This window comes from Notothenia rossii (assembly GCF_949606895.1).
Source record: "Notothenia rossii genome assembly, chromosome: 5".
Lineage (NCBI taxonomy): Eukaryota > Metazoa > Chordata > Actinopteri > Perciformes > Nototheniidae > Notothenia > Notothenia rossii.
In genome coordinates this window covers 60847834-60874205 of record NC_136903.1, presented here as the reverse complement: position 1 = coordinate 60874205, position 26372 = coordinate 60847834, and the positions used below count along the sequence as shown (strand labels likewise).

The following is a 26372-nucleotide window of genomic DNA, read 5'->3' as shown; positions in this document are numbered from 1 at the left end:
CTGAGTGCCTCAACATGAAGGACTCGAGGTCTGCTTCACATTTACATTTGAAAGTTGAAGCTCCAGTTCATGTTGAACCTTCAAATAAATCCATAATCACATTGAGGTACTTGAAGATTGACCCACCTTTGATCGATGCACCCATTAAAGTAACGTAAATGCATCAAGATTAATTGTCAAATAATATGATTTGTATTATGTAATTATGCATGATAAGTGCTTTTGATACTTTGATAAGATTTTTTATATTTCTTGCGTTAAGTTAAGTTCAGGACTTTTATAGTTGACAAAGTATTTCTAAACTGTGGTATCACTATTTTAACTGGTAACACATCCGAATATTTCATTACCTTTGTCAAATTGTTTATATTCTAACAATAAACCGATGAACATTACAAACATTATCAAAGTGTTGAGACACTTTTATTGGTTCTCAGAGGCCACAGTTATTTGTCACCAGGGCTCAACTCAAGGATAGAAAAAGTCAGAAATAAATAGAAAATTAAACATTAAATAACAATAGTAGGATCTTTAAAACTAAAAAAAGCATAGCAATAAAACACAATCAGCAGTTGTATGTCAATTGAGTGTGTATATAACATGATTAACCATATGTAATATGATTAGGTAATGAAGTCTGCTTGGTTATAGAAGCAGAGGAAATGATCTCAGTCTTGCATATCCTCTGATGACGCTGGGTGCTATTAAAGGCCATAAAACTCTGCAGACCAAATAGTGGGACTCAAAATATCCTTTTCTGGGTTTTTATTCATGGTTCAAGAAGTGCCGTCAGACGGTCCGCCGGGTGATGTAACTACAGAGGAACGCTGGCCGGGAAACAAGAAATACTTCAAATACCTGCTACACACACCACACACCCACCCACCCACCCACCCACCCACCCACCCACCCACACACACACACACACACACACCCACACACACACACACACACACACACCCACACACACACACACACACACACACACACACACACACACACACACACACACACACACACACACACACACACACACACACACACACACACACACACACACACACACACACACACACACACACACACACACACACACACACACACACACCCTTTGTAAAACTTTAAAAAAAAGAGCTCTGCTTCAGGTTTGGGTCGCCTGATTACATTCAACATGAACTAGTGATTTCCTGATTCATTAAAAAATGGTAACAGATAACAGGAAGTTCAATCAGAAATGGCTTTTATTCAGCTGTGAAAACATCATCATACGCAAAAATCTCTTCATTTTCTCTTCTCTCTTTAAAGAAAACACGCCATGCAACTATAACCTGGTGTGAGATTATCTTTAATCCCTACAGGTGAAGACATTTAATTATTTCATGAACAGAATCACTTCTGATTTAAAGAGGACCTATTCTGCTCATTTTCATGTTCCTATTTGTATTTAGTGTCTCTACTGTGACATGTTTCAATGCTTTAAGGTTCAAAAAGCTCTTTATTTTTCTCATACTGCCTGTGCTGCAGCACCTATATTCACCCTCTGTTTTAAACCAGAGCCCAGTCTGCTCCGATTGGTTACTCCCTCTGGAGGCAACTTTGGGATTTTAGCCTTTGCAGACGATTTGCATGCAACAAACCTATATAACACACGACAGGAAAGGAAAACCAAACAAATATAATAGAGAATATGAATGAAATGTTAATGTATTAAAGAGGCCCTCTTTAATACAGTAACATTTCATTCATATTTTTCTCATTTTTACTGTGAAATTCAGTTATAAGTATAATCTTGTAATGCTGTAATTTATATTAACAGCATCGGTAATAATTTATCTAGGAATTCCTTATTTTATCTTTTCAGAAAAACAGATTTTTTGTTCACAGACTTATAGAAATCCTTGACCGTCATTTTACCTTGACAAAGTTTAACAGCTCATCTCGTGTTCATATAAAACTTGTATTATTTACCGAGCTAGGCTCACACTTCCAGTTTTTGTGCTAAGCAAGGCAAAACATTTCAAACTGACACACACAATTACAACTTTAAATATGAAATTCCTTGTTATATTTCACTGTATCATCTTGCAACCCTATCACCTGAAAATGCTGTTCACATAAGAATCTGCATCTATCCTTTATTTTCATTGTAAATTGTATTCAACAGTGTTTTTTCTATATGCAACATATTTACCTAGTAAACACTACTAGCTAAAATATTTTCCTTGTTTCTAAAAAAAAGGCATTTTGCTTTAAAAACGTTTTTGAAGGATAAAGACTAAGCATAATGTATTTATTATATTAGGTTAGATGCTTTATGACTTTTAGTTTTGAATTCTGCCTTCTGCATGTCCAGTTCCCTGTGTTTTAAGTCAAATAATTGGATCATTCCTAAAATGACACACAAATCTGATTCTGCTTCTGTTTTTATCTAAAACCATCTGGCTCCAGTCACTGTCAGTTCTTGAAGTGCTATAATAAATCCACCAGTAAGTACTTTAAACACTTCTGTGTCAACTAAACATTCCCTTAAGTACTTAAAGCAGTAGGCTCGACTGAGAGTGCTTAAACGTCAGCTAGACATCTTAAGTATGTTAAACATTGATACATCATCTGGAGTATTTTAAATACTTGTCAAATGAAAATAAAATGTAATGACTTTAAAGAGCCTGTGACATGATTTCCCCCCATCATCCAAACCCATCAATTTGAGTAAATATTGTCCCCTTGAAAACCGTTACTGAACTGATTTTGGATATTTGTACTTTGATAACCATTAATCTGCCCTTCAATGTTGACCATTTCCTGGATCTTCTCGGGGATTCTTCAAGTCCCGCCAAATGATGGGTGACGTCAATGCGGGCACAGCGCTCCAGCTGCACCGTTCAGGATCCCAGCATCTGCATGTAAATGCACGATGGCGCACACAGCAGCAAGCTCAGACAGCGATGACAGTTTAATTTTGAACGTGTCTGAGAGCTCATATGAGGCTGAAGGATCGGTTTATTTTGTATCTGTTAGAAGTTTAGGAATTAGGTGCGTAAATATGGGCGATCACACGGTCATGTAGCCAGTGGTGGACTGGGACTAAAAATCAGCCCGGGACTCTCGACCGGCCCACTTCGGTACAACTAGTAAATTGTCAACGGGGGGAGTGGGGGATGTGCTAGTGACTTATCCGATCGGCCCACTTCGGGGACCTCTGTGTCGCCTGTCAGCCTAATTTACATGATGCCGTATGGACAATATAATAATAAAGGGCGGTGCCGGATGTCAGCGAACCGATCCGGCCTTTCTGTGCGACTATCACTCAAATGCGGGACATAGTCTCAATGTTTGGGACACGGGACAAATAATAAAAATGCTGTGTGTGCAGTCCCGCACAGTGCGGGACACCTGGTCACCCTACACACACAGTTCTGCCCCTCACACATACACGCTTCAAATCAAGTTGCATAAATGCTTGAGCTACGTTTTTATTATAATTACTGTGAAATCTGCCTATTATGTTTTCGTCATTATTACAACAAACACACACTTGCAACTGATAACACTTGCAATGATTTTAGATGTATTAGACTATTTAAAAAAGAAATCATGCTTCAAATAAGTGGGGGTACAGCGTACCCCCGCGTCCAACGCCCACTACACCACTGCTAGTACAAAAAGCTAAGGTTTGTTTTCTCATCAGGAAATGCAGACCGGCTCAAACAAAAGATTTTTACATCATCATCCTCACGATCATTTAATGTGTCATATGTTCGCCGAATTGACATGAAAGCACTAATAAATGTAGTTTCATCCACTTGAGTTTACAAAAATAATCGATTTGTTTTTATATCACATCCGACGGGAGGAAATTCAGCAGCTCTCACTACCGATTTTTAATCCTAATTTAATCATCATCTTCACCACGATCATTTATGTTTATGTTCGCTGAATTGACATGAAAGCACTGACAAATATGAATATACTGTAGTCAACTTCATTAAAACGTTATTAACGTGCCTAAACTCAGTAATTCACAATTTCTACGCATGACAACACACTTTGTCCGTGTTTGGCTCTCTCGCTGCACAGTGAAGCGTTCCCGCATTGACGTCACTTCCGGCTTCCCCCAAAACCTCAAAATGAGTCGAAGGAATTTTCCCGCGATGTTCAAAATTATTGATATTTATCGGAACGGTATCGCTTTTTCTTTTTTAAACTGACGGTTCGAGATTACTAGTAGCCCACTATTTCATTGCACAACAGTTGTTGGGTTCGTGTCACAGGCTCTTTAAGTGCTACTAATTCTGTACTATTTTGTTACTCATTTCATGTATTTGTATATAACAGGCAAACCACCACAGTCGATATCAGATTTACAGTTTTGTTTTTTTCTGTCTTTTTTTACCCTATAATTCTGTTTTTGAGCAGTGCTAAGTCTTTTAAATCACCATATTGAGTCAACACTGTGTCTCAGTGCTGACAGGGTGTATCCAGGTTTTGTCCGCACTTCCAGCAGCAGTAATGCTGATGATGCCAAGTTCTTCCATCTTTCCCCGTGTGAAAAGACTGACAGAAGATCAACTGAGGGAGGAGAAACAGGACAAAACAGATACGTTTATTTTGCAATTGGAGAATAAAGTTAAGGTCAAGATTACAGTTGAATTCTTCAATGTTTGAATCAGGCATAAGAAAAAAGAAATACAAAAATATATATTTGTTTTTCTTTTTGAGAAAAGAGTTATGAATGCTAATGAGCAGTAAATATAACTGTAGCTGTTCAAATAGCCTGTTTAAATGTATATTGATGGGCCATCAAGGCAAGCAAGGCCTTTTCTCCTGGCCTAAACACGGTCAGAATCACTGACTAACCTTTTAATATCGTTTTTTCATTAACAAGTTTTTAATTATTTCCAATAGTCTATTCTCTTCATTGTATGGCTTTTCTCTGTGTTTCGTGCGGTTGCGCTGCGTCCAGGGCCGCCCCTCCCTACAGGCCGATCACGCAGACTGCGTGGGGCCTCACCTCGCGGAGGGGGCCTCACCTCGTGGAGGGGGCCTCACCTCGTGGAGGGGGCCTCACCTCGTGGAGGGGGCCTCATCTTGCGGAGGGGGCCTCATCTTGCGGAGGGTTCTTCATTTTGCGTGGGGCCACAAGTTGGCCAGGGCCGGCCAGTAATGGTTGTTGGAGCTGTTATCCAATCACATTTAAGTCAGAATGTGTTGCAGGGTCAAATAAACCAGCCTGAGACCTTCAGAATCAACAGTGCAGGCCTTGTAGCTTGAAAGAAATGGCAACGTAACTGTTGCATTGACCAATCACATTATGGTGATTGGTCAATCCTTAGGGCCATCTAGCAGGCGTACGATGACGTCAGCATTTTCACGGGCCACTACTGTTTATAGTTAATAGCTGCATAATTCTTGCTTTTCTGTATTTGTATCCTCGTGGTTGATAGAATTTATAAGTCGTTGTGGATAAAAGCGTTAAAGACCCATTTATGATGCTAACAATCTTTGTTCAGCAGGATAATCTGTACATAATAACATCACTTTTATGATTCTTGAAGCGTAAATGCAATCGCCAGAAGTCACCACGTTACATCACCACTGCTAAGCTAAAGGTGGCTAACTGTCTGTGTGATGATGTTTTAGCAGTCTCTTTTAGTCATTTGTTAGCAACCGCCGTTTTAATTACATTAAAGCTTCAGACATTCACCAGTGGGGTATTTACAGACACATTTTATGTTGTAGGGCAAAATGTGAACATCTCTTCTCTTGTGTTAACCACAGACCTTATTTGAGGTATCTGACCACTGACCAGATACAAAATCTAATTTTCTTTGACAATGTAGCGGGAAAGGAAGTGTACGTGAAGGGTCTCACCTCATCACAGCCTAAACACCGCGGCCACACCGTCTCACAGTAGTGTCGTCCGCAGAGCAGCTTCTGATTGGACCAGAAGTACACCAGGTCTGCCAACCCCTGGCCACACTCTGCACACACAAAGCAGGTGGGGTGCCACAGGGCATCATGATAACCAGCTCGCTCAGCGTAAACAGCCGGACTCTCCATGGTAACGTCACCTTGGCAACCTGTGCACTGCTGTGAGAAGAGAAGGTTGTGAAGCACATTACTGCAACAACATGATTCAATATACAAAATGAAGCTTTTTCTAAAAACACGAGACTTATGTAATTATTTTGTCGTTGTTGTTGTTGTGAGTTGTGTACTTACATTATCCCAAATGTTTCCAACACCTTTTAAACCTAGAGTAATCTGTTTTTGTTGTCAATATCATGGTCCGTCTCTATCTCCTTTGCATGTCTAAGGCCACTCCTTTTTTAAATTCTGGGAGTTTAAAATAAATTTTAACTGTATGAAGGATTATAATCATTGGACTCTGGAAGTTTTAAGAAAAATAAACTCAGAACAGGTTAGCCTTTAGCTCGAAGCCCCTCTCTCCAATGTTACTGGCTTTAAATGCAGAACTGCTTTATTCAGTGTTTTTACCTTATTTACTCACCTGGACTGTTTGTTTTTTAGAAGAAGAGGCCTTTTTGGATAATATGGCTTCAAGTTCAAAACACTTAAAAAATGTATGTCTGTATCTTAGAAAATAGTTATTTGCTCTGTACTTTGTCTACAAAAAAGCAATTAAAAAACACTGATTTTAACGTAATTTTACCAGTTGTATTCACTTAAACATTTAAACTGGGCAAAAGCTACTTGTTGAAAACAACAACTCCCATGATCCCAAGCTACTTAAAGATGTCACCAAACCTTGTCTTATCTAATTGTTGTAATAGGCAGACACCGATGGAAGAAAATTACACACTTTGGATATGTTCCTTACATATCCAGTCTTCTTGCTGCAATCTGTTCCATTAGTGGAGCCGTCATCTGAGATGTTGTTGTTGTTGGTTGAGCCGTGGTCCTGGTGCTTCAGAGCATCCTTCTTGTCGCTGTTGCTTTGGTCCTTGGCCTCCTTTGCCATCCTCTGATTGGACGCTTCCCTCAGAGCTCCACCCTCGCCAGGTAAAGCCACCTCGCCGACTCCCAGCACCTCCTGCTTGTAGCCCTGCACAAACAGCAGCATGGCGGAAATCTACAGGAGGACATCAGAAAGTAAGAGATATCATGTAAAGGAATACCTTACTAACATGTTTGATTTCTGGTTCTCCTTTTTAGTAACTACATTTTTTTATAAATAAAAAGAGAAGCTGTGTGCAAATATTCATCACCTAATACTTTTACAAATCATTAGCTGAAAGGGGTGTCAAATACATATTTTGTAATCATTGGTTCATTAACCAAATTAGTCATGTGCTTTTTGGCGTCACGGCACTGTGGCACATGAAGCTCATGAGTCATGTCAAACTAGTTAGCTGTAGGTCAAACTAGTTGGCTGTAGGTCAAACTGCGGTTGAATGAGCGTGGATTCATCACAAACCATCCTAAAGGGATGACTTCCATGATAGTTTGCATGTTGTGTCATTGCGTTGCGGAAGTTTGCAGCAAAGAAAAAGATGCCATTGACAGACGTGCTAGCACAGATAAGCACAAAAGCTGGTACCTCTTCACTTGTTTTTCCATGAAGCTTCATCACCTCAAGATGATGATGTGTTTTGAGTTTGCAGGAGTCAGAGAAGCCAGGATAAAAATGTAAATGATCCCAAACCATCTAAACTGATCACCCTAGGGTTAAGGTATTCATTTAAGGTATATTGGTTAGTTTACATACAGCTTAAGAAATACATAGTGTTTGGAGTGATGTACCTCCTCGTCGGTGGCGAGGCTCTGACACTTCATGGGGTCCTGATCGTAGGCAGGGAGCTGACCGAGGAGCTGCCTGTGCCGCTCCAATGCTCCGTCTGTCCCCAAGACGGGACGAAGACTCTCCGGGATGAGCTCCATGTACTGCATGGCCTGAAGAGGATCAGGGGGAGTTTACTTTGGGTTAGTTTTACTGCAGCTTTTCATTTTATAGCAGCTTGCATTTTTCACTAGTTGTTAGTATGTTGAGTTAAGAATTGTCTGATGAACTTTCAATGCCAAATTCATCATCAAATGTATCATAAATATAGAACATGGAAAAAAGGAAATATGTAAACTAAAAAACCTCTACCTCACAAGTTCAATTTATCGACATTTGTACTTCTATTGCAGTCTGTAAAACATACTGTAAGACATATGACTGCCTAGCCCTTGCCAACATAGCTTGTTGACTTCAGATTGACTTGAGGAAATGTTCATAATACTTTTTGAGATTTAGGTGTTGTCAGTGACATAACTGTGGGTTGTCCTTAAGATAATGACTAACAGTCTACAGCTGCAACAAAGGTGGACAAACAATTCATAACTCATGTAATTCATAACATAGAAAGCAGTTGTGAATTACATACTCTGTTACAAATAAGTAAATAGAAAGTCCTGCATTTAAACGTTTACTTTAGTAAATGTATGAAAGTAAAATGACTCATTGTCATTGGTGCTAATATTGTATTATAATAAGTAAGTAAGTAAAGATATTTGCCTCTGAGAATTAGTAGACATACAGTATAGTAGCAGGAGATGAAGTAGAAGTATGTTTTGACTAGGTTTCTTACTAGCAGCATCATTTAAAGTGGAAAAACATTAGGCAAACAACATTTAGTTTTTAGGGGAAGGTTTTCCAGACCGCAGCCCTCAATAACCACTGTCATCCTTATAATGATAGATGTGAAACATGAAACATCTGTTAATGACAACCAGACGGCCTACACTGTTCAACACACAAAGAGCTGCAGAAACTAACCATACTGATGAGTATAGTGATCAATCCCATTGCTAAACCTCTAGGATGGGGGAAAAAGTTGTTTATGTTTGTGAGCATGTGCATGCACAAAGTAGGATAAAAACAAACATGAAAGACAAGGAACTGAGGACTGGTCTTACATTTGTTCCAGATACTGATTCGTCAGAACCAGAACACCAATAAAGTGGTGCAGGAATGAGCCCTGAAACCTGAAAGGAGTTGGCATTTTAAGCCCCCGGGTTGCTTTGTCTTAAGTAAGTGTTTTTTGAAAGTGTTTTTGGTTAGCAGCCTGAAACATGGTCTATGGTTAAACAAGCTGAAAAGATTTTAACGTTTTGTTCTACAACATGAAATCTGTCTGTAAATACCCCATAGTGAATTTCGGTGGTTGATGACAACTATGAGACTGCCTAACGTCATCATATGGAAGATGAGTGTGCCTTTAGCTGAGTGCTGGGGATGCAAGTCCTGCAACCGTTTTGAAGTTCGGTTATAGACAATTTACTCCTTGCTATTGCATTAAATGTTACAAGTTTTATAAAATGTGTGTTCATTTCTGAGACATTATATCAATATTGATGTACAATATCACATAATGTTATGTCCGTAGCTGAAGTTACTTAACAAACTGATTTATTTTAAACACAAAGCATTGTCCTTCAAAGTCCTCAGATCTCAGCCTCAAAGAAAATCTGCTATAGAAAATGTGACTTTACAAGCTTTCTCAACTTCACAAGAGCATCCAACTTCCTGATCTTCCCACGGATCCTCACCAGTGTTTGGTGGAGTCCGGCCGGCGCCCAGTCGTACGTCGTGGTGTTGAAGGTCGGGTCTTTACGCGACACCACTGGATTGGTCACGATCATGCGGTTCCTCTTGTATATGCGAAGGCCACCGCCTCCTTTGACTTTCACTGTCAGGTGGGAGCACGGGGAGTCTGAGAGCAGGCGTCCCATTCGCTGGTCATCTTCAAGGTCACTCCCCGGAGCATGGTCCACCGCGCTACAGCCACAGCTGATACAAGCTTTTCTGCACAGGTAAATAAAGAATAAGTAGAGAAAGATATTTAAGGAAAATGTTAATTCATCGACTTGCAAAGGGTTTTCTAAGGAAGAGCCAATGTAGGTTTTTATTTAAAAAAAAACAGGGATGAGGTAATGTTTTGAAAAAGAAATTGGAAATTCTGAAACAAGAAATAAACTCGTAAACTTAGGGTTTTGTCACGGAGCCAAATCGCTTTAATATAGGGAAATGATGTTTTCAGTTAAGAAAGTGGTGCAACGCTAATGGAGCTAACAGTAAACAAATGAGTGGGACATCATCCCTCATGGTCTTCCCGGCTTTAGAAACTGACAATTAGTGTTTTGGTGTAAGAAAACAGACATCTTTCTTTTGTCCATGTAGTCTAAGCTTGTTGGTGCAGAACAGCAGACTCTCAACGGGCTAGAAGTTTGCAAAACCACCAACAACTTCCTTTAATAGCAGAGAGTCGTTGAGAGAGCGAAGAGAAACCACAAAGAGTGTGTACAGCATTCTTTTTTTCTCTCTTCTTTTTTCTGGCAGAGAGAAATGATAATAGAATAAAAAGCAGTATACCTCCAGGAATGTGGCTGGTATCCAGAGCAGCTCGCCTCACATACATGGCAGACGGCTGCCCCTGCTGTACTCTGCTTCATAGACATCTGAAACAAAAACACCAGTCATGATACACATTGTTTTCTCAAACCTCTCTCTTCAAAACCCTTTTTTCAGAATAGCTTTTCTCTTGAATCTCTTGTATTTTCTGTTATTTATCATACCTCACTTTTCATTATTACTGAATACATTACATTTTGTGTATTGTCTGTTCTCTTTATGTCTTTGTAAAACACTTCATAACTCATTTCCAAAGGTTAATACTATAATTATTCATATTATTATCATTATTGAGGCTAACTCTGATCCTGTGAGGTACAGTCCATTAGGTTTCTACCATATAAGAAACCTAAATTAAGAACATCTAAGATCAGAAGTCAACCTGAAAAAAGCCTAAATTAAGGTCCAAAATATTTGTACAGCAGGAAAATAAAGTGTTGGAATGATGAAAATAAGAAATGTTTTCTTCCATAAGTCAAAAATAATGAAACACTTATCTCATAATTGAAATGTGTTGACTTTGTAAGGTATGAGTCTGGGGATAATCTACTTTGTATTACTGTACTGAGTGTATGTATAAAGACCTGATCTTCTGTACCATAGAGCTCCATCGATGTTCCAATAAACACATCAACAACCCACACTGTTCCACTAGGTGACATGAACACACATATTCTGCTCTCTATTTGACTTAATCCCTTTAAATGCACTTAAATTACAAAAACAAAATGAAAATAAAGGTCTGATATGCGGCACAAAGCTGGAAAACAAAATGCAGTGCTTATTCTGCATTGTTTTCAAGTATTTTCCAACTAGAAGTTTTATTTGAGTAAATTAGTGCTAGAATAGATAGCTCCCCAGATCGCTTAAAGTCAGTAATAGTCGATGGTGTTCTACAAAACTCGTAGCCAGTAGGGGCTGAGGGAAACAGATAGTGGTTTGGTTTTTCTTTGCAGCTTCAGCCCAAACAACAATACCACATGTGAACGCTTGACGGGAAAAGGTTGAAAAGTAATCTGTTGCCAATTTAGAGTGAAAGTGAAAGTGAATTAAAAAAAAACCTGAACCTTCATTTTTGACTCTAGATTCATAAAATATTCCACCAACTTCTTTGGGGTGGCGAAGCCAGTGAAAGCTAGTGTGAAAACGTTTGAGTTTAATTATCCAACATCACCCCTAAACTTAACCTGGAAGCACTGAGCCAAATTAATTAATCCGCCGCTGAAAATAGTCCCCAACCAATTCTCTATTTCTAGTTTGTCTGTTAAATACTACAGTGAACAGTTGTTTTAGGAAATGTCCTGCTTCAAGTCATTTAGCTTGAACACAAAATGCAGTGCTTCCTGTGCAGTAAAGTGTCTCTGAAGAGTTAAGATAACAGTTCGGAGTAGTGACGATTATTCTGACATGAGAGCACGTGATTGATGGGAAAGAAGAAATTATGTTTCTAACTTTTTTGAGTAAGTGTGGGAGGAAGAAAGGGAGTTAACACACACACACACACACACACACACACACGTATAGTGGATGATCTCATTGCTCCACCCGGTGACATCATCATTATCTCAGTACTTATCAGTCCCTGTGCTCCATTTTGTATTTTCCTCCTTATCCTCCTCAGTCACACTACCATCATAATATATTTATATCTCCTTCAGCTTTTTCACTATTTAATTGTTTTCTCCTCTTTCCTGTAACTCACATTTTCTAAGCTTTCTTGTACTTTTATATATACAGTAAGAAGAAAAGAAAAAGCCCACTATCCTTTTCCAGACTACACTTCTAGTATAAGCATTAGTCACAACAAACATTTGGTCCATTTGGGTATGGGCACGTCACTGTACCCAGGAAGAAAAAGAGAAATCTTCAACGAGGCGCTCTGGAGCAGCACAGACAGGTCTTTTCTGTGTTAGAGTTGTACTCGCTACAGGGTGGACTTTGAGGGTTTGTGACTTTGCAGACCGTTTAGATGCAGAAAAACCTTCCTAACACACAAGGGGATGGGTAATAACCGGAAAAGCATGACATGGGACCTTTAAGTACGATTTTGAATGCAGAACCTTTACTTTAATGGAGTATTTTTGACATGATGTATACTTTTACTCAAGTAAAGCTTCTGAATACTTCTTCCACCACTAGTACCCACAACTTTCAAGCTAGCAGTTATGGAAGACTGGTCATCACAATGACTTCAGAACAAATGAAAATATTGCACAAACTAATAATAGTCTTTTCGACTTGGTTTTTTTCCGAGCATTTGATTTATTGATTGCTGTCAGGACTTAGAGAGTATTTAAAACACATAACACTCCCTTTCCTTAACACAAGGTCAATTTAACTGTACATGTGTGTGTATGCAAGCTAGGGAACAATACTCAGGGATAATGAGTGACTGTTTCAAAATCCTCTGGCAGGAAACCTGATGACTGTTGTGCTAAATCGCCCTGCTGCTGACAGACCTCTCCTCCCATCCGTCTGTCATTTGGGAATAACAAGCTCTTCAGACACCTCAATATTCCCTCTATATTTATATATAGAGACACACACTCCTCCACAATAGTGACCTACAATATGAGCTGCTGTTTCACTCTAACGACAGTCATTCTTTTGTTTTGCCTCCAGCTAACACTATGATGTCATCATCACGCGGCACTGACATTTGTTTACCTAAACTTAAATCTATGAGATTTTCTTTCATCTTCATCATCATACTCCCACGAGGAGAAACAGACCCAGACCGACAGTCACTGGTGTGAGAGAGGACAGATGAGTGTGTTTAGAGGTATGAAGAGAGTGTGTGTAATGTGTGTGTGACGGTGAAGAGGCTGTTGATGTGTCTGTGTTGAAAAGGTCAAAGTGACAGCGGCTGCAATAGAAACAGCTGAAGAAGAAATGTCATTACATCCCTCAGGAACACACTAAATGACAGAACGGGTTTATAACTGTTAGTGTGGTCCTAGCAGTGTGGGAAAGTAGCTACATTTACTCAAGTACTGTATTCAAGTACAATTTCTAAAGTATTTTCTTGAGTATCTACGTTTTGCGCTACTTTAAAATATATATTTACAAGTATTAATCTACTATTGAATTATGAAAGATAAAAATTCAAACAATAATATAGTACTATATTATATAAACTGCCCAGCAGAATATAAAGTCATTTAAATAAGCTCCGTTATCAGCTGCAAAATTAAATAAATGTATCATTGTCACCAATATTGTAATATTCTTGAATTTGGCCTTTCTGCATATTAGTCCTTTAACTTTTGGTAATTTAGGTATATTATGAAGCTAATACTTTTTTACTTTTACTTAAAGAGGCTGTATGATGCTTTTCAAAGTGTTCCCTTCCCTGTAGTGTGCTATATATATATATATATATAACATCTCTAAACGGTTGACCAATCACAACAGATCCAGCAGCTAACCAATCAGAGCAGACTGGGCTCTGGTTTCAGACAGAGGGTGAAAAGACAGATAAAAACAGTACGAGACAAATAAAGAGCTTTTTGAACATTAAAACCGGGAGACATGTCCCAGTAGAGGCACTAAATACAAATATGAAACCCTGGGCCCGTTTAAGACGGATTTTGAATGCAGGACACAGAGTATTTTTATTTTTATTTTGTGGTTCAAATACTTTTATTGAAGTGCTTCTTTCATTGAAGGTTACCAGGAAGTAAGTCTAAAGATACCTCCCACTAAAACTACTCTGTTCCTGTAGAAAAGGCAGACTGTTTGCATAAGTGTGTTTTTGTCGGAGCGTCTGCTCTCACTTTGACACTGGTGGGAGTCACAGTGAGAGCAGACGTGACTCAAGAGTTCCCCCAAACTAACAAGAAATAAAGCCGTTACTCATCCTGCATCACAACACAGCACGTCATGATGTAATGATGAGTCGGAGTTACATTGACAGATCTCTACATCATTCCTTTGTGATTGCTAGAAATTCTAATTTACCTGTGAACACACATCCAAATAAGAGTTTCCCAAGTGTCCTTTTCCCATTTTTTCTGGGGCCTTGTATGTCTCTTTGTGAAGTTGTATTATCATATTGTCCTATCTGTGTTTATTTAGAAGTAATAAATTAGGAGCATAATGGAATCATAACACACATACACTTCATGAAACCAGTCTCACACAAAGGCCTCTAACATAAATGACTTGTATTTGGGAAAAAGTGAGCATAACTTTAATATAAACTTAGTTTTTACTGTATTCATTGTGTGAGAGTTTGTAAACAGATGTTTTGATATAGTTTCCCAGTTGGTAAGCGTGGCTCCCAAATACTTCAATTCGTCAACATTTGTATCTTTTCTTGTTTCGAAAACTGATTGAGTGGCATTGCCCTGTTTGTCTTGTTGCAAATGTGGCATTATGACACACAATCTGTTGCATCTCGTTATGTCTGGAAACAAATGTATGTAGCAAAATATTCCTATATCCAATGAAAATTAGAATAAGTGGCATCGAAAGTTCAAAACAGGCCAGAATGCTGACGCTTATACTAAGGTGAGTTCATCGTATCTATTGAGCTCTTATATTCTGGTGTGTGATGTGTGTCTTGTTTGCAGCAAATAACATGTTGTCCTTCAAGACAAAATAACTGTCTTTTGTGAAAGGAAATTAGCTATTATTAGATTAGTGTTAGATTAAATTAAATGTAATGATCCCATATTGGTAAATTGATTTGATGCAGCAGCACGTTTAGAAGGCATTGCAAAATGAGTCAAACATGTGATAAAATGTAACTTCTAACCCCAAAATAAAAAATGTATACAAATAAAAAGTGGAAGGATAATATACAGAATATAATAAGTTAAAATAAACTGTATTAACCAACCTACTACTGAAACATAATATATAAAATGGATATACATTTTAATGGTGTGCAGTTGCAGTTTTTTTTAATTACAATGAAAGTGCAAGGAAGTATAGTTTGAGTACAATATGTATTTACTATGTATACAATTCATTGTAGTTCAGCACCTGAATCCCTGTACCTCTCTTTCATTCCTTTTTTAACCATGAAAGCGGAACAGTTCAGTATTATTAGCTGCTGAGCGTCGGCCAAATAACACCAGCCAAACTATAAATGCATTTTTTCAGAAAGAGGGAAACGTGTCAGCTCTATATTTAGGAGTGAGATAAGGTGAAGCTGAGCAATGTCAAACATGTTGGCTATGTGACGGTTACAGCAGGAAACGCTGAGATAAGAGGCTGGAGGTCAAAGAAGCAAACAGTGACCCTCTTTAATGTCCACAACTCTGTCTCATGGCATCATGGGTATTTCCTGCGCTACATAATGAGCTGAGATTTACAGTAAAGAGCACATTCACTATTTGAAAGTGTAAACAAAAGATACCAGGGAGAGAAAGATAGGATTGTTTCCTATAAACTGTATGTTAAAACACATTCTTTCTTTGAACTCCTCTGCGGAAAGGAATCCATTCTCCATGTTTTTTGAAAAAGGAGCAATTCATCTTTCACTGCCATGACCATAAAACAACCAAACTACAACCTTTACACAGGTTTAACAGGTTGTCAGTAAACGTCCCTGTTACATACATACAATCTGACGATTATTTTCAACTTAATTAAGCAACTTATTCTTTATCAGAAAAAAAGTAATCAGAATCGGTACAGTGCAAAGTGATGTTTTTATATGTTTTGTTTTATCAGTCCAAAACCCAAAGACCTTGTGTGTGTGGTGGGTTATTTCCATCCTGGTGATGGCAGTTTTTCCAGCAGAGGGATAGGGAGGATCAGGACCCCCCCCCCCCCCCGACAGGTGACACTGATCCGTCAGGTTGTCCTCCTCACACTGACCTCTAAGCAAACGACCAGAGGACGGATCACAGGACGGATCTGAGCGGCGCCAGAACCGACCCAGTGGGAGGATCAGGTCATGGTGGATTACCTTCACTGACCGAACTACACATCTCCAGCTGTTTGAGAACAAGCGTGGGAGATTATCCAAGTGACATAAACATATATTTAAGAGTCTAATGCGGGTCAGAGAACCGACGTGATAAATACAAATCAGAGGTGGAAGAAGTGCTCTATTACTTAAACAAAAGTAATGACACCACAGTGTAGAAATACTCTGTCACAAGGAGATGCTCATTTGAATATTTCATGTTCTGATACCCTGTGATTTTCTGTCCTTATCTTAAAGAGGTTCTATTCTTCTTTTTGGGGTTTCCCTTCCCTGTAGTGTTCTATAGGTTTTTGTGCAAGTAAATGGTCTGCAAAGGCTCAAATCCAAAAGTTCCCTCCGGAAGGAAGTTTTCTCCCACACACTCCCCCCCTGCATGAAGCGCCTCCATTGGAATCTATTGTTTACTTCCTGAACATAGTGCTATCACTACGTAACACTTGTGCTTCTATTGGCTAGTTCTCCAACACATTGTACATGATAGGCTAAGGGGCGGTACATCGCTAAGCGGTTGACAAATCACAACAGGGCCGGCCAGCTAACCAATCAGAGCAGACTGGGCTCTGGTTTCAAACAGAGGGTGAACAGAGGTGCTGCAGCACAGGCAGTATGAGAAAAATAAAGAGCTTTTTGAACATTAAAGCATGGAGACATGTCACAGTAGTTGTTAATTGTATTATTAAACCAAATAGGGAAATAAACCAAAGTTAACAAAGTAGATGGAGTAAAAAGTAAAGTAATTACCTCTGCAATTTAGAGTTGTAAATGTATAAAGTAGCAGACAATGGAAATACTTGAATAGAGCACAATTAAATTAAAATTGTACTTCAGTACAGTAGTTAAATAAGTGACTGTCCACCACTCTTGGCATGTTGATGAGAGGCAACTTAAAATGCCATTAAATCATTTAGCTTAAGTAAGTTGGGGTCATCTTTGAGTCTATTTTATTTTTTAAGAATTTATCCAATTGGAAATTGCAATCAAAAAATAGCCTCTGCGTTGGACACCGCTTGTTATAAAGGAAGGAAGAAGTCGCTGCACTGAGAGCACATTTTCTTTGCCACTGCCCCACTTCTTTAGGAGACTAGCAGCAGGTCTGATTTGATTAACTCCAATGAGAGAAGTAACATGGAAACAGTTTTTGACCTGTTCCTTTGCCCCACAATCAACACAGTAAATATTAGATCCATATCTTAAGAATATTCTGATGCTGAAACGGCATATTTCATACGGGAACATTTACTTTGTTTAGACATTTTTCTCTGAACAAGGTCTTGCGTGACCTGACAATTAACATACAAGAAAAAAATGGAAGAGAAGACATTTCATAAAAAAGGGTGAAGAAATATCACAACATGTTGTTAAAATACCTCTGGAAAAGCATTTAAGTACATGTTGCTGATAATACTGCTTGTACTTGAGTCATATTTTTGAATCCTGGAACTGTACTTCTAATGGAGCTTTTTAAACCATAGCGTTTCAGTACTTTTTCCACCTCTGATTTTAAAAGCAGCTCAAATCCTACCAGCTGAGATAGAGAGAAGGTTTATTGAAGTGTCTCCAGACCTCCATCAACAGAATATCTACACCTCTGAACCTTGACCTCCTCTCTGTGCCGATGAACATCTGGAAGTATTTATGAATAAGAGTCTCAGCTGCACAGATGTAAATGCTTCCTACCTTCTCCATGGCTGAGCTCACGTCCATATCGTCCGGAGTGTGTCTGCTCCTTCTGCCTCTGCTCTTCCAGAACAATGGGGCTTTAAATTCCTCCCCTGTCGGCCACACTTCCTCTCCCCCCGCCCACATTCACTCCTGCCGCCGCTCCTCTCCACACCCCCCTGCAATTTAACCGTCTAGACTTTCATCTTCTCCCTGCTGCAAAACATCAGCTTGTCTTTTGCCTGTCACTGCAAGGTCTTTTTCTGGTCGCACTTCACTTTCTTTCCCTTTTTTCTACTTTGATGAACTTGCAACACCTTTCTCCTCTTCAGCTGTGGACTTTATTTCCTGTTTTCTTTGTTTCTTCACTCTCCCCTCCTGATTCGTCCTGCTCTACTTCTCCACCCTCTGCAACATGAACTCAGAAGAATTCTTCACCTCCTGATTCTTCTTTAAGTCTCCACTTTCTGCCTTACAGTGAGCTACTTTGTTCACCTCTGCTTCTCTTTCTGACTCTGTTTTGCTTTGTCAAACATTACAGGTTCCCGGGGGAGTAAAGTTGATTTAATAAAGAACTGTACTCTCTATATATTATGGAAAACATTATTGATGCAAGTAGCTTTTAAATATTGCAGCCAACTGAGGTAGAGAACGTTTTTACACTTTCTTATGTCCGGTGGCTTCATTTACTGTATAACATTTGCTCGTTGTTTTATAAGACCATTATAGGTTTTTTAAACTCTAATGTGCATGTAAGTAGTAACTAAAGTTGTCAGATACATTTAGACAGCTACAAAATTGGTATAAAAATGTAAAAGAGTTGAAGTATATAGTACTAGTACTTTCACTTTTAAAGGGGGCATCTAAATCTGGAAAAACTGGTGTTTCGGCTGCTGGATTTGGCACCCTATCTCTAACTTTGGCCAGGATGGTCATCATCTCACCAGAACCAGACAGGTGTTAGTTATTCTAGTATAAGCAAACAAAAGGTTTTAAAAACCTATCGGTTAATAAACTGCAGAGCTCGCTAATTAAGCCGGCTGCCACTAATCTGTTGATTTAGTAGACAGCAGGGCTCGCTGCAGAAGCCTGCCGGTTTTAACCTCGGTTAATAACCTGCAGAGCTCGCGGCATTCCTCTGTCCGAGATACGCCTCCTACACACGGTCATAATAAACCCATGAGCGCCGTTATATAACGCCTCATGTGGGCAGCACTGCACACACCTCCACTCATCCCCTGAGCGTGTACACGCCTCATGATGACAGCCGGAGTGAAACGCAGCATGTGGAGGCCCCCGCGCAGCCCTTTCGGTCCAAGCCCACCTTGGGTTGCCTCACGCCCTGTGTAAACCAGCTGATAATATCCAGCAGGCCTCTTGCTAAAGCCTGGTTTTAACCTGTCGGTTAATACATTTCAGAGCACGCTAATTAAGCCGGCTGCCACTAATCTGTCGATTAGTAGACAGCGGGGCTCGCTGCAGAAGCCTGGTTTTAACCTGTTGGTTAATAAACTACAGAGCTTGCGGCATTCTTCTGTCCGAGATACGCCTCGTACACACGGCCTTAATAAACCCATGAGCACCCTTAACGCCTCATATGGGCAGCACTGCACACACCTCTCATCCCCTGGGCGTGTACGCGCCTCATGATGAGAGACGGAGTGAAATGCAGCGTGTGGAAACTCCCTCGCAGCCCTTTTGCCCCACGGGCAGCGGCGGTGATGGCTTGGCTCGTCACCATGACGACCATTACGGCACATCACAGAGAAGCCTCTCCCCCCCAGCAGCTCCATGGGGTACAAGAAACACTCCTGTCATGCCAGGAACAGTGTCTTGCGCGGTTTTTACTCCGCTATTTTTCTGAGTCGCCCCGTTGCTGTACAATCAATGTGTTGATTCGCACAGACAACAGGCCACGGCTATGGAAGCAGCCTACCTCAATCGCCAGGGAGGAGTACGATCTGCGCAGCTTCTGAATGCAGCCAGACGGCAGCTGTTCTGGGCGCGCACACACGTTGCTCTCCATCAGAGCAATGTATATTCCCGGCGAATTGAACAGAGGGGCTCGCAGAACGCAGCAGCCGTGTTATGCGAGGAGTACGGAGACTCAGACCTGTGTCACGCTCACTGGCGCCTCAGTGGGATTTGGCTTTGGTGTTACGCGCACTAAAGCAAAGCCCCATTTGAACCTTTAGACCAGGTTCCCCTTAAACTGTTGTCAGCCAAAGTAGTATTTATTTTGGCTCTATCAGCGAAAAGGGTGAGTGATTTGTCTGCTCTCTCTGTGGCTCCGTCATGCCGTCATGCCGTCATGCCAAGAAGATGGCAGTTCAGCTGTTTTACGCCCTAACCCGGCTTTTATGCCAAAGCTCTTTTAGAGTCGAGAGTGATCACCTTGGATGGCTTCTGTCCCCCTCCTCACAGGTCGGAGGAAGAAGCCGCGTCTCATCTCCTCTGTCCTGTGCGCGCGCTGTCCTGCTAGTGGCGCGCACGGCTGCCTTGCGCCATTCTCAGCGCCTGTTTGTGCACTATGGAGAGCGCTCGATCGGGCAGCCTCTGTCTGCACAACGGCTGTCACACTGGCTGTGTGAAGCTGTGTCACAGGCTTATGTCTCCTCATAGGGTGGATCCCCCGGAGAACATCAATGCGCACTCCGCCAGAGGAATGTCCTCCTCCACGGCTTTGCACGGAGGAATGTCAGTGAAAGACATTTGCACTGCTGCATCTTGGTCTTCCCCCTGTTCATTTATTCAATTGTATTTGAGGGATGTCTCCCATTCCTCTCTGACACACCCGGTACGGAGTGTCCTGTCAGAGTGAGTGACGTCAGGGATCCAGCTGTGCGCCTCTCTCCTGCCTCTCGGCACGCGGAGAGCGGCCCTTTTCCCCTCTTATGAGAGGGATGTTTCCTTTTTTTTTTCCTCTGACGCATTTTTGGTACGGAGTGTCTTGTCAGAGTGAGTGACGTCAGGGATCCAGCTGGGCGCTCTCCTGTCTGACACGCAGAGAGCTGCTGTTTCCCTTCTATGATCGCTGGGCAAGGTGGGACCTTCGTCTCCACTTTCTCACAGCGGCTGGGTATGTATTGTTCCCAGCCTTCATCCCGTCAGGGAAGATAGGCATGTTTTGCTATGTTCCAGGGACGGTGATGCGCCATTACGCATGGCACAACAGGCATGGGGTGTTATTGAGCAGGTGTGTCTGTGCTTCTAGTGCCGGGCGGACCCAGTGGGGCGCAGACTACATCATTCTTCGCCCTTAACCCAATAGCGATAGCCTTAGAGGGCGAAGCCATATACGAAATGGAACTGAGGTTACCTACTGTAACTCCAGCTTCTATGAGTAAATGGCGTAGCCCTCTAAGCGCTGGGCCCCACTGGCTCTACGAATAACTGAAGAAAAGTTATTTTGTATGGGAGCAGATTGTCGGGCCTCCTTCCTATTTATACCGGAAGGAGGCCCGAGGGCGGGGCCCACCTTGCGGGTGGGCGTGGACAACAAGTGTTTCAGTGCTGCTGCGAGTGTGCGCACGGGGATTACCCAATAGCGATAGCCTTAGAGGGCTGCGCCATTTACTCATAGAAGCTGGGGTTACAGTAAGTAACCTCAGATAGATTAGATATATTAGATAGATAGATAGATATATAGCATGATATATAGCATACAGATAGCATACAGATAGCGGTAGAGCAAAGTGAGAAGGCTAACGTTAACGTGATGGCACTATTTTACACTCGATGTCTCCAAGGCCTACCAAAGGTTAACATCAGTGATGTACATCGGCTGGTACAAGCGGCAGGCTCAGCCCCGAGGAGCAAAAGAGAAAAGGGGTTTAAGATGTACATATCCAGTTACATCGACAATTATGAAGGTAAGTGATAAACAAAGCTGTAGTTACTGGCTAACTTTGACAACTTGACAGTCTTGATACAGTGTAAAGCATTTTAATGATGTACTATTACGTGAATGATGTCCAATTCCCCACAGTTTCAAACAAAGGTCTACCTTCAGGGAGAGTGAGTGTCAGGGCTAGCTGTTACAGGTCCATGAGAAAGCATGAAAAGCCTCACGATCTCAGAGTAGGGAGAAAAATAATAAGTGTTCATCGGTTCAAAGCCTCAATCAGGTTCATTTTCTGGGGTTTTGATGTGGCTAGAGTAGGTAACCTGTGATTTAGGATTTAAAAAAAAACAGCTAGCTGACGTTTTGCAACAGATTCGTGATAATAGTGACAATAAATTAGCTCACATCAACTGGTAGCTAGCTATGTGTGTGTAGCACAGGGCTGCCAACACTCACGCATTGAAATATAAAAATAAAGTGAAGGAACAGCAAACCGAGCGGTCTACGAAATGAGACGGTCTTCTGGCTTCAGTAAAGTCGATATTGGGAGATTCTGATTTCACGGATCAATAACTCATGAACAAAACGTTATTCAGACACAAATGATGTCTCCTAAGTACCGTGGTAAGGTTGACAACGAACTACAATCACATTTTAATCAAAAAAAGCCAATACGCGCCGTCCTCCGAGCTGGACACATTACATTGGTCTCTATCCGCAGCCGGAGTAGAAACGAGTGCTCAGGGACCGTCTGCAAAGTGCAACTCCGAAAAAAGAGAATACAATAATATTCAATCATTATTATACAGCTTATTACTACCAAAGTCACCACACACATCAATAGTCTCCTGTGTGTCATACTACAGCAAGGAGTTTGGAAGAATATGCTTTTGAATAATTTTGGGGAATATTTATAATGTAAAATCTTCAATAAATATGGCATCATCTTAAATAACTTTACTATTATACAGTATATTTCTACCAAGCTCACTATTTGCATTGTTGTTGTTAGCATTGGTTAGCTATCTGTGCTAACGGATATTAAAAGCTGTTTCTAAAACAAGGAGAGGGAGAGCTCTCTCCTGTTAGACTGAAAGAGATAACTACAGCTCAGTGAGTTAAGGGACTCTCTGAGTGTTTAGATAGTTCACTTTAGTCTAGTTATCTCAGTGGGTCTCAAACGTTTTGGTCACCATTTATGAGGACCAGGCCTGGAATTTCGTCATTTTAGGGGCAAGGCCACTTGGCCTTTTGAGTTGTCAATTTTTTAAGGGCACAAAGGCCAAAAGCCAGGGCACCAAGGCCATAAATTAAAACAATGATTTAACATACGATATGAAGTGACTACGATTGTATATGCATTTACAATACTTTTATATATATTTATTAAGTAGACAGTAAACATACGGCTCTCCAAGGTTAGGACAAAACCATTGAAACACAAAGCTGATATAAAAAAAAGCGTGTGCAGAGATCCTCTTTCTGTGTAAGGGTTTTGGAGGTTTCCAGGGAATTTTTTGCAGAATATGAAACTTTTATTGCCAAAATCTCCCGATAAATACATGTTTGAAGCTTGTAAATGTAATACTTTGTAAAGTATAACACAATGCAATTTGAAAAGAAAAAATGTATTGAGTGTACACCTGCATTTCATTAATTCCCTCTTCACATCTCTCTATTTCTCTCTTTCTCTTAAGAGCGCCAAGGCTGATATTGGACCACCTGTTCGATTGCTGATCATCTTGAACGACGACAACAGCGTCAGACTAGAGCTTCAAAATGGGATTCCCAACTCAATGGAAGAGCTCATTGAGGAGGTCAAGAATTCATGTGGATTAGAAGGTTACATAAGGCTACAGTACAAAGACACTGATTAAAGATTTAACAGTGATCAAAGTTGTCGAATTAGACTCCGATTCTACAACTGTGGTCTTGTACCCAGTTGAGATACCATTAAATAGTACCCCTACAAGTGGACTGTACAGTGAAGACTCCTCCTCTGGATTTGTGAATACAGATGACACATTACTACTTAGCGGCTCTTCCTCGGAATCATTAAGAACACAGCAGTGGCCTAAAGTGTTTCCAATCCCGGTCTTCTCCTATGAGACAGAATGTCAATTACAGAGAGGAAATGCAGAGTACACAAAGAACCAATCTAGACTTGACACCAAGCTCAAATCATCTGCAGAGCTTGCTGTGAACTCGTTGAAGACCAAGTCTCAGGAAGAGTCCTACCCTGCGAAGAATTTAAAGGGAGCCGGGCGAGCTGAGGCCAACCATTTTCCGTCCTTGCTGATTGGTGAGACTCCAGAAAGCATGAAGCAAGAGACAATTTCCCTTTTGGCAGAACAACAGAAAAGAAACAACCGGCAATCAATAAAAGAAAAGATGGTGAAGGCGTTTGGATACCGAAGACAAGAAATAGTGCATCAGAGGCCAAGCATTGAAGGCCTCCTGGAGCGGTGGCCTGCACTTTTTCACATGGAAGAGGTCATTATTTTTGATGAAACCCTTGATTGTAAGCCTGTAGTGGAGAAGAAATGAGGGCCCAACTAACTAACAACTATAGACAGCCAAGGCAAATATGTTGATGTTTTATTTTTAATATATATCACAATATAAGTTTTACATCTATTACTCTTAGTGTCTTTATTTGGTGGTGGTTTTCAATAAATATGTGGATTAATTAATTTGAATGTTACATTCATACAAGCTGACTTGGAGTACTTTTAATCAAACCGTTGGCTCTTTATAACAAATATGTGTATTATAAATTCTCAGTGTTTTTTGTTTTCTATGCTGCTTATATTTTCTAGGTAAATGCTGAGTTCATAACAACAATTCCATTGGAGACAAAGTTCTTGGCGCAGTTGCACAAACACTCCACCAAACTGCTGCAGGTCATCAGGAGCATGGGAGGAGTTGTGAAACAGAAGACCACCGGGATCTTGCAGGTTTGGATGAGGCATCTATGAATGAGTTTTTTTATCTGTGGGATCAGGGGCTGAATCGTCCTTTTTTTTGCATTTGATTTATAATATATATATAAATATTAGGGCCGGGACTCGATTAAAAAAATTAATCTAATTAATTAGAGGTTTTGTAATTAATTAATCGAAATTAATCGCATTTTTAATCACATATAAATATTTGACCTGAGAACAATGAGAAGATGTCAATAAAGTGTGCCGTCACACAGAGGTAATAATGAATTGCTTACCAAGGTCCAATGATCCCCAGTCAGGGCAACACATTCGGCTTTCTCCAATAAATTCTCTTTATCTTCCTTTTCATTGTCATAAAGCTGCTGGATTCTTTTTGTCACTGTCTTTCTGCATGGCAGCTCATATGTTGTGTCAGACGATGCAATCTGTAGTACCTTTTGCAGCCCCTTATCTTCTACCACTCCAAGTGGTCTACAGTCGAGTGCAATCCAGTGAGCTGGTTATTTTTTCAGACGTGGACTTAGTTATCCTGGCCCTGAAACCAGTCATCTGGTTGAGTGTGGGTTGGGTGTGGGTCATACTTGTCAACCCTCCCGATTTTCGCGGGAGACTCCCGATTTCATTGCCCTCTCCCGGTTTCCTCCCGGGGTCATATTTCTCCCGATTTCTAACAAAATCAGATTTACACACGACTTCTTCTTCTTCTTCTTCTTCTTCTTCTTCTCTTGCTTTTGGCGGATTGCAAACAACTTAAAAGGTGCATACCGCCACCTACTGTACATGAGTATGCATCATCACATCATTCCAACTCATTAACCTATGTTCTAATCAAAATAAAATTGAAATAAATCAATAAAACCATTAAGTAAATAAAACAAAACAAAAAACAAAACAAATCTATGTTCTTTCCTGACCTAATGTTAAATTCTTTTTCCTACCCCAGTTTCACTCAAGAATTTAAACAGTGCCTTTCTGGTAGCTTTTACTTCCTCTCCTTTTGTTCCCAAAACACCAACCACACTCCACTCCCTCTCTGCCTCTAAGACTTTAGCCTTTAATTGTTCTCTTTTCGCTTTATAGCTTTCACAATGTAACAATATATGTTCTACATCTTCTTTAACTGCACAGTTCCCACACTTGTTACTGTCACTTTTCCCCATGATATACAGCGTACTGTTCAAAGCCGTGTGATTTATTCGGAGTCTAGCCATCATGATTTCCTCCCTTCTGTTTCTTTCTTTATGAATATTAATTGTAATTGTATTTTGTACTTTGTGATAGTCCATGCCTTTCTGGTCTTTCTCCCACCTTTTCTGCCAGATCTCCATCCCTTTCTTCTTAATGACTGCTTTTCCTTCTACTTTACCAAGTTGAACTGGTAATGTTATTCGCTTTTGTAGTGCAGTTTTTGCTAATCTATCAGCACACTCGTTCCCTTTCACCCCCTCATGTGCAGGCACCCAGCAGAACTGCAGATCTATGCCGCTTCTGTGCAGTCTTAACAGGCTATGATTCAGTTCTATGAGAATGTCTTCTCTAGTAGTTGTTGTTGATTGTATGCTT

At 40.4% G+C, this 26372-nt stretch overlaps 2 protein-coding genes across 5 annotated transcripts in view; one reads left to right on the top strand and one right to left on the bottom strand.

Moving 5' to 3' along the window:
- Positions 1 to 1223: 1223 nt before the first annotated feature.
- Positions 1224 to 25840, bottom strand: lmcd1 (LIM and cysteine-rich domains 1). 4 transcript variants are annotated; one of them, XM_079682665.1, is made up of 7 exons: positions 25085 to 25840; positions 10379 to 10464; positions 9556 to 9811; positions 7765 to 7914; positions 6842 to 7093; positions 5872 to 6090; positions 1224 to 4569 (listed from the first exon to the last, which is right to left on the bottom strand). In XM_079682665.1, the coding sequence occupies exons 2-7, from the start codon at positions 10462 to 10464 to the stop codon at positions 4459 to 4461; spliced, it is 1074 nt and encodes a 357-aa protein (XP_079538791.1). In that variant the 5' UTR covers positions 25085 to 25840; the 3' UTR covers positions 1224 to 4458. The 4 variants fall into 4 exon arrangements, with proteins under 4 accessions (XP_079538791.1, XP_079538792.1, XP_079538793.1 ...); XM_079682666.1 differs by having other exon boundaries at positions 25244 to 25840; XM_079682667.1 differs by lacking the exon at positions 25085 to 25840 and adding an exon at positions 18036 to 18168 and having other exon boundaries at positions 5872 to 5981.
- The window catches only part of LOC307040109 (uncharacterized protein), a 24990-nt gene continuing 20419 nt past the window's right edge, over positions 21802 to 26372 (top strand). Inside the window, exons 1-3 of the mRNA XM_079682668.1 lie at positions 21802 to 21889; positions 23559 to 23678; positions 24681 to 24818. Coding sequence (XP_079538794.1) covers positions 21884 to 21889; positions 23559 to 23678; positions 24681 to 24818 — 264 coding nt within the window. The 5' untranslated portion in view covers positions 21802 to 21883. The remainder of the gene's footprint in view (positions 21890 to 23558; positions 23679 to 24680; positions 24819 to 26372) is intronic.